General features: G+C 49.2%; 1 protein-coding gene across 4 annotated transcripts in view; it reads left to right on the top strand.

Moving 5' to 3' along the window:
• Positions 1-1,248: 1,248 nt before the first annotated feature.
• The window catches only part of PLEKHA3 (pleckstrin homology domain containing A3), a 26,850-nt gene continuing 19,313 nt past the window's right edge, over positions 1,249-8,785 (top strand). For 2 of the 4 annotated variants that reach the window (XM_075608967.1, XM_075608966.1), the window contains exon 1: positions 1,249-1,601. In XM_075608967.1, coding sequence (XP_075465082.1) covers positions 1,562-1,601 — 40 coding nt within the window. In that variant the 5' untranslated portion in view covers positions 1,249-1,561. The remainder of the gene's footprint in view (positions 1,602-8,785) is intronic. The other 2 variants (XM_075608965.1, XM_075608968.1) reach the window with 2 other exon arrangements.

Genomic DNA, 8,785 nt, shown 5'->3' with positions numbered 1-8,785 from the left:
GCAAACGTAACGGCTGTACTTCAGCTCATTAGGAAAGGGTTAACGCAATGTTATTTCAGGATAAGGCTGCGTTATCTTCAAATAACATAGCCGTATGTAAGTCTTAGGGCTCGTTCAGGTGGCCAGCTGAGGACTCGGAGGGAGGGCGGGAGGCAGGCAGTGCTGGGAGTTTGCTGGGCGACATGTGATTATCCCCCAGCAGACTTTTCAGCGTTGGGGAGGGGGCGGGGCTACAGACGGCAGGGTAAAGTATCCAAGCTGCAGTCATGAAATCATTCTGAAGAATGATTTCATTGGCTGCCTTGGTCCCTGTGACGCTGCTTCAGCTCCAAGAAACGAAATTTTCGTTTACTGAAGCTGTCGTCAGCAGCAACTCCTGGCTTCGGAGGCAGGCCAGTAGCTACCCTGACAACAAGTATTCAAAGCACGCACGTCAGCACGCCCTGCCCCCGAAGCCAGCACCCTGAACGAGGCCTTAGTGTTACTCTCAGCCATGCACTAACATAGGTGAGAAATACTGAATGATTAACATCACATAAATAGGATAATACAGCTTAGCGAACCTAGGCCTAAGAGGTTTAAACATTAAACTGCAATATGAAACGCCCATTCAATTCAATATCACAGTTTAATTACAACACCCTTTGATACATACACCCCCTGTAGGCTAAAAAGAGCATAACAGCCTGCTTTCTGTTTATTAAAACACAGAAATGGTATTACAGATCAGATATACTGTATATAAAAATATCAGCGCTAACAGAAAATCAATACAGAATAAATTCAATTTGAAAGAATAAAACAACACAGAAAAAACCCAAATTATAAAAAGGATATAGGGTAGATGGCCCAGTAAACTCTTGGGGTCTGAGCTGCTTCTGAGGAACTAACCAAATTCCAGATAAATCTAAAAAAAAAGTGTGTGTATATATTAGCTTTCAAATATATATACCAACTCAAAACTGCTGCAACTAGCTGCATAATATTTATCCAAAAAGATTATAATTGCAAGGGATTATTTTTTGCAACACTATTGCAGACTTTGATACAGCCCCTGATAAAAGTCACTATTTTAATGCATAGGCCATCGGGGTAGCAATGATCACTCAGGTTGCCTGTTACTAATACCCCAGTTACCACAGCCTGACTTTATGTAACGCGTTGTAGCAGTGAGTGACTGCCCGGCTGCAGACCGAGGAAACGTGACCTCCACCTTCCCCAGGAAGTGAATGAGACGACATCAGGTCAATGCAAAGCGAACGGGAAGCCGCCTCCAGAAGGAAGAGGCGGAGGCGGAGGCGGCGGCAGCGCTCGCTTGTCTGCATGGGGGGAAAGAGCGCAGCGCTCCGGGGTCTGTGCGCAGGAGCGTCCCCCGGCACCGTCATGGACAGCGGACCCGCACAGGGCGTGTAGTCCGGTGAGACCCCCTCCCCGCACTGAGACCCAGGAGACCAGCGTTAGTGCTCGGGGACTGGGATTACAATCGGGGAGAAGCCCCGCGAGATCCCGGTGACAGGAGGAGAAGGAGGATGTAAATCCAGGGAGGAGAGGGCAGCGAGATATGGAAGGAGTGCTGTACAAATGGACCAATTACATCACAGGTATGTGCTGGCAGTCTCCTGACACATGTATATGGGGCTTCTGGAGGTAGCAAATGGGCCCTATAATCCTTAGTGGGGGATCTCCTTCTGTACACTTCAAATACTAACATTGCCGTAAGCCACATCACTGTGTGTGTGTGTGTGTGTGTGTGTGTGTGTGTGTAGGTCAAATCACTTATCTCATCTTAGGGCTCGCTCAGACAGGCTGCTACGCCTACTTGCTTGCGTTCCCGCCCCCACGGCTCGCTCCTGCAACACAGTGATCAGTGCTCAAACTGCAGGCGGCAGATCGCGGCATTTATTGGCTGAACCAGCTCGCGTCACGCGACTGTAGCCCCAAATTTCAATTTGGTTTGTGCCGGCAAAATGTCGCAGCGACAACGCTGTACTTTGCCGCCGGTCGTATTGCCTTCCGTCTGAGCTCAGCCTTAGGCTGCGTCCATGGAAGGACAGGCAGCGCTGCACCGTGCGGACGCTCCGCGATGAGCCCCGGCAACCTCAATGAGGATGTCTTGAGAGGGGGCTCACGCGAGCGTCCGCAGGCGTGCTGAGGCTTTGGGATTTTCAGCCGACAGCCGAAACTGTTTTTCAGCGCGCTGTCGGCTGAAAACCTCCAATCAGAGCAAAGCAGCGTCAACGTCACGGTGCCGTGACGTCGGCGTGTCGCGGGCTATTGGCCCAGTGACGTTACTGCCCAGCTTCCCCCTGCCTCCCGATCGCGCACGCTGGCTCTCCTGCCAGTCCATAGGATCGCTGCTGACCGGGCAGGCGAGCCTCAGCGCGGAGGAGCTATGGACGAAGCCTTAGTCAGGGTGCTTGCAGTGCAGCGAGGATCACCATCCAGCAACAAAAATAGATAAAACAAAAATCCAAAGAATCCGCAGCTCTCACTGGTTAGTATCTAAAGTAGAACACTTTATTTTATATCACAAGCATCAGGGAAACATACAAGACAGGACAGAGCGACGTTTCGGACCTCCCGGTCCTTTCTCAAGCTCCTATTGGTCCTATACACTGTGTTTAATATCCAGAACTTAAAAAGACAAGTTCAGCATCTCAAACACATTTGGCCCTGTAGACCTCAATGTAATAATCTTCTGAAGAGTCAAATCACTCTGTTACACAGCAGAGTTAACTCGTGGACTCTAAGGCCCCAGTGCCTCCGCTGCACGCGAGTCTGGCGATTCCCCGGTCTGCAGTGAGCTGCAGGAAGAGAGACCGGGGGGGAGGGAGGGGTGGCGGGGGAGTGACGGGGCGCGGCCATGACGTCACCCGGCAGGTTCGCCCTCATTGGCTGAACCGCCGGGGGGCGTGGCCTAGCGCTCCGTCGCGAGTAGAGCAGGAGAAACTCTCGCCACAGCGCTGCGGCCCCCCCCTCGCAGTGGGCCCGGCGCCATTGAGGGGAGGGCTCTCGTCCGTGCAGCGTCCGTGCAGCGTCCGCCACAGCGGGCCCTGCAGTAGCATGCGGGGACAAACCCTCATGGTGCCCTCTCCCTTTAAAATTAAGGGATCATTAGCCAGGATTCCCGAAGTCCCAATCGCACCCTAATCCACTGTTAAATTACATTGATTTGAAAAGTTAACGCCAACTCTTGGGGGGGGGGTCTTGTTTATGGGGAGAGCGGGAGCTTTGTGGCTGTTGAGGGGCAGAGCGTTCCAAAATTAGGAAACACTGTGAGAAAAGGATTTCATGTGGGGCAGCTTTGAGAAACGTTGAGTCGGTGAACAGGCTCGTAGCGAGAGATGAGTAGAGATATACATGAACCAAGGGTTCTTCCGATGCACATTGGTGGTTCCCCGACATCTGGGGGGCCGTTTTAGTTACTGAGATATTTGTATTTTATTTGTGCCAGTTTTGGCACAAAAAAAAAAAATGAAATTATGGCTGCAGACTTCAAACATTGGTACCAATAGAAACTTGTGACATATTTTCTCAATGACATTGCAGTTTCTTTATTGGCTTGTGTTAGACTTCTGAGGACACCCAGATAACATAAGGTTGAAGTAGTTATTAATTTAGAAGGGGGGGCGGGGAGGCGGGGTTCCACAGGGAGGCAGACCCTTGTTTTGATCATGGAGATGCCATTACTAAACTAACAAAAATCAAGAGCAGGCACATACTCCTCATTTTTTGGGCTTCCCATCCAATAAAATATAAATATCTGCATTTATAAATAAGACGTGTCTATGGCATTAGGGAGTGTTACCCAAAACTCTGTCCATATAATTCATAGGGGACATTGGAAACATCCATAATAATAAGACTGCCACAGACAATATTAAGCAGCAAAATTGAGGGAAGAGCAGTCCAGAACCGAACCCTTCACTATGTTTCCCTCCTTGGCCCCTAATCATCATATTAATGAGGAAATGTTTGTATACATTACATTGCGCTGTCTGAAAACTTCGCCAAAAGAATGCAGTTCATAATGTTTTGTCTGAAGCTCAACAAACAAGCCCATCTGAACATGCCATCTTATTTTGCGTGTATGTGCGAGCCCTGAATTGTAAACTGTGCTCTAGGATTTTAAAGATCCAACCAAGCTATTTAAAATCATCCTAAAATGCAGTGCTTTTGCTGTAGAAAATTTAGCTTCGAAAATGTGTAGCACAGATGTGCAATTTTGTGTTTTTCTTTGTGTCCAGCGTCTAGGATATTGAAAATAACTATTTGAAATTCTTAGTGTTGGGAGTTAAGATAATCTGATCTATTCTAATTGGATTTACTAGGCATTTTCCATTGTGACTAGATTGTATGTGCATCTCGGAGATGGCTTGCACTGTCAGTACATTATCATATCATTCAACATAAGGTACTGAAGCTTTCTTTATTAATGTAACATATGTGGGAATCATGCAGGCTCACATACCATACTCAGATATGTGTTGCTAGAAGTTGCTTCTGTTTTACTTGTGTCAAAATGAAAGCATGTGAAACTGGGAGATTTGTAATGATATATGGTTTATCTTCAGATGTCTGCTGCGTCACTTTAAAGGAGCAGTCCCCCCAAATCCACCCTATGTTCAGCTCTGGAATCCGTTGGTTCCAGAGAGAGTGCTCTCTTTACCAGTTGGTAAAGAAGAAAGATCCAATTTGGCCATCATATTTACGTCACCCAATGGAAATTCAGAACCTCATGTCCTGATGATTTTCTAGCTTTCTGTTGGCCCTGCAATGGGTCTGTCTGTCACGGGAGACCAGGCCATTTACACCTTTTTATCCGGATCATACATTGAGCAAAACAAGTTAATGAAAGAAATTGTACATTTATTCACAGGAAAAGGCAAACGCACAATGTTACACAAACTACATAAGAAAAGACACACTTACTTGGGAACTGGGGTACAAAACTATACTCTCCTAGGTGCAGGGAATCCTAACTAATGATTTCCCCCTAGCCTGCCACATCCTGGAACTGAAATCAGCCTGCAGTTCCAGACGCCACCCCTCCCCTCCCCTCTCCACAGCTGGAATTTTTTTTAACTCACTGGAACTTGGTGCTTAGAATCTTGGAGAACTCGAGAACAGAAAATCTGATTGACGCAGGGGTTTATAATACCTCTTAATTTCATTCACAGAATGGCCTGCTATGAAGTTGTGACTTGTGACATTCTTCTCCTCCCCCTGAATTGCTCCGGCACACTTCCTCCCCCATAGTATTGCTCTGCCCTATGTTTCCCCCCTTCCTCTTCATGAAGTAGAAAGTGCCAATAGGCTGGGCACTCTAAAAGGTCTTTTTTAATGACAATAGAAAATAGCCATTACACCGACGTTTCGGTCCATAAGTTGGACCTTCATCGGGGCATCTTCCTCTTTATCAACCCCCATCTTTCATGTACTGGGGTAGGGTGTTTTATATACGATAAAATTGAATTTCTTTATAAAAACATTTAATTTGAAGTAAATAACGTTTAGTTACGATAAATACCTTCAAAATTATTTTTTATGAATACATTTTTTCAAATTAATTAAAATTGTTTAGTGTTTTTTATTTGTTTATGCCTCCTATTGATCAGATGTGTGCCGTGATAAATTTTACTAATGTTACAAAAACAAGCAGATGGATTGCTGCTTTAACGTAAGCCAGTTAATTATTGTGTACAATTATTATTTGTGGAATTATCTGGAGTGCGTGCGTGAGATTTAAATGTATGGAGTGTGTAAAGGAAGGTGTTGATTAAAAATGTATTTTGTGGTGAATGCGACCATTGTTAGATGTACAGAAAATTTTGTGAATGCGGCCATTTTGTTTACTGTTTGACAAGGTCATGATGATGTGGGAGAATAATTAGTTTGGCGGGAAAGCAGCCATTTTATGAGAGCTTTAGATTGTAAGTGAGTAACGAAGGGTTAAAATTAATATAGTGTTTGGATTTAATAATGCGTGAAGGGTTAAAATGTGGGAGCGGGCGTGTATTGCGGCCATTGTGGATTTTTATGAAGGTGGACAATAAATATGGTGGATTTGTATGAAGGTGGACAATAAATATCTAATCGTGCGTGATCGGGATGGAATGTGGCCATTTTCGCCGTGAAGGCGGCCATTTAACTATTTTGTGAGCGGTGGTGTGGCCGTTGGGCGTGAAGGCGGCCATTGTGGAGCGGGCGAGAAGTTGCGGCGCGAGCGTGAAGAGCCGTTTTAAGGTGGCCATTGCAGAGCGGCCAGGAAGGCTCAGTGATTTATTTGTTGGCCGGGTAAGAGGGGGGTGGACACACAGAACTTGCGGAGCGGCCGGGAAGGGCCGGTGTCCGTGAAGGTGGCCATTGCGGAGCGGCCGGGAAGGCAGAGTGAGTGATAGTAGCGTTGCAGAGAGTAAGCAGGTGCGGAGTAAGAGGGGGGTTGAGTAGTGGTTGCGGGCTGGTGATGGGTGGGAACGGACTGGTGATGGGTGGGAACTTGCGGAGCGGGCGTGAAGGTTGCCATTGCGGAGCGGTCGGGAAGGCACAGTGAGTGATTTGTGGATCGCACAGTAGCGGGATGTGGACATGACAGTAGCGTTTCACACAGTAAGGGGAGTGCTGATGTGGTAATTTGTGAGAGCGTGGACGGGTAAGAGGGTGGGTGGACAGCAGAGAGTGTGTTCAACTTACCAAGGTGTGTGTCTGAGTCCGCAGGGGTGATTCAGCAGGTAGAGAGTGTCGGAGTGTTATGGTGAGTCTGCAGGGGTGAGACTGTCTGTGGAGTAGGTGTGTCCGTGATGTCATCGTACCTCTTGGCCAATGAGAGCCATGGGGGAGCCAGGTCACAGTGGAGTAGATGTGTCCGTGATGTCAGCTTACCACTTGGCCAATGAGAGTCGTGGGTGAGGCGGGCCATGGGCGGGCGGGCGGACCGAGGACAAATGAGAATCCCCACATCTACTAACAATCAAGCAATTTTCATTTTTATATATATACTAGCTGATATACCCGGCGTTGCCCGGAGGCAGGGAGGGGGGGGGGGGTGAAAGGCAGGAGGGGGAGGCGTGAAAGGCAGGGGGGGGCTTGAAAGGCAGGGGGGGCGGGGGCGTGAAAGGAAGGGGGGGGGCGGGGGCGTTAAAGGCAGGGAGGGGGTGCGGGGGCGTGAAAGGCAGGGGGGGGCGTGAAAGGCAGGGGGGGCGTGAAAGGCAGGGGGGGGGCGTGAAAGGAAGGGGGGGCGTGAAAGGCAGGGGGGGGGCGTGAAAGGAAGGGGGGGCGTGAAAGGAAGGGGGGGCGTGAAAGTCAGGGGGGGGCGTGAAAGGCAGGGGGGGCGTGAAAGGCGGGGGGGCGTGAAAGGCGGGGGGCGTGAAAGGCAGGGGGCGCGTGAAAGGCAGGGGGGGGCGCGTGAAAGGCAGAGGGGGGCGCGTGAAAGGCAGGGGGGGGGGCGCGTGAAAGGCAAGGGGGGGGGGCGTGAAAGGCAGGGAGGGGCGTGAAAGGCAGGGGGGCGCGTGAAAGGCAGGGGGGGGCGACACACACACACAGTGTCACACACACACACATACGTCACCTAGAGCGACACACACGCGACACTTACCTCTACTTCCGGGTGCCGCCATCTTCTCACTCGGCGCCGCGAGGGAGGAAGGGGGTCCTTCCGGGCGCCGCCATCTTAGGCGCCGCGAGGGAGGAAGGGGGTCCTTCCAGGCGCCGCCATCTGAGGCACCGCGAGGCAGCCTGCCTGGCCACTGCCTGTTCCCCCGCCGGGGATTGAGGTGAGCGGAGCGCCGGGAGGGAGAGGTGAGCGGAGGGAGGGAGAGGTGAGCGGAGGGAGGGAGGAGAGGTGAGCGCCGGAGAGAGAGGTGGTGTGTGTGTGTGTGTGTGTGTGTGTGTGTGGTGTGTGTGTGTGTGGCGCCGAGGGGGAAGAGAGTGGCAGTTGGGTGACGTCAGACCCACCAATCTGATTGGCCAGAGGCTGAGGACCAATCAGATTCACCGCAGATAGCACTAACCATTCGATTTTATATATATAGATAGATGTGCTAACGGTGGAGGTTTTCTGTCGCCTTTTTCACCCACCATAACTTTAAAAAAAAATCTCTCTCTCTCTCTCTCTCTCTCTCTCTCTCTCTCTCTCTCTCTCATTTATAGACATGAATTTCTATATGAATCAATGAAGTATTGGAGGTGGGAGTATTTGCTTAGGCATTTATTCACTTGATCAAGGAACTTGGTAATATTTATCTATGGAAGACTGTCATTAACATTAATTTTGTCATTTACTCCTAATTGATGGGTACTTTTTGCAACTAGGGAATAATAGCCGCGATAACTCTTATTTGTAGTTGAGGCAGCCACATTGTATTGCTTGTGGGCCAGAGTAAAGTGGAATGGGACGTTGCGATGTCACCGCCCGGTGCTCTGCCGCCTTGAATGTCACCGCTGCGGGACTTCTGACCGCAGGGCAACTCGCCGCCGATCAGATCTCCCTGCCGGCTTCCAGAGTAACGTTCTCTTGGTTGTTGGAGCAAATACAATGAGGGAGGTCTCCAACTGGCTGTCTGGGTCCTGTCAAGGATGTCTTGGACAAACAAAATTCGGAGCTGTGTTGGATGCTTTTGCATGCCAAATGGTACAAAAGGGGAAATTCCAACAGCTGATCGTATTAGTTAAAAATAAGATCTACATCCTCTTTCCATTGTAATTTGAAACCTCCAGACTCAAAACTGTACATCAAGCATGTCAAACTCAAATGCTAACAAGGGCCAAATAAACAAGGTTTAAGTCT

The sequence above is a fragment of the Ascaphus truei genome, chromosome 7 (assembly GCF_040206685.1).
Source record: "Ascaphus truei isolate aAscTru1 chromosome 7, aAscTru1.hap1, whole genome shotgun sequence".
In the NCBI taxonomy this organism is placed as follows: domain Eukaryota; kingdom Metazoa; phylum Chordata; class Amphibia; order Anura; family Ascaphidae; genus Ascaphus; species Ascaphus truei.
This window is presented reverse-complemented; position numbering and strand designations above follow the sequence as displayed.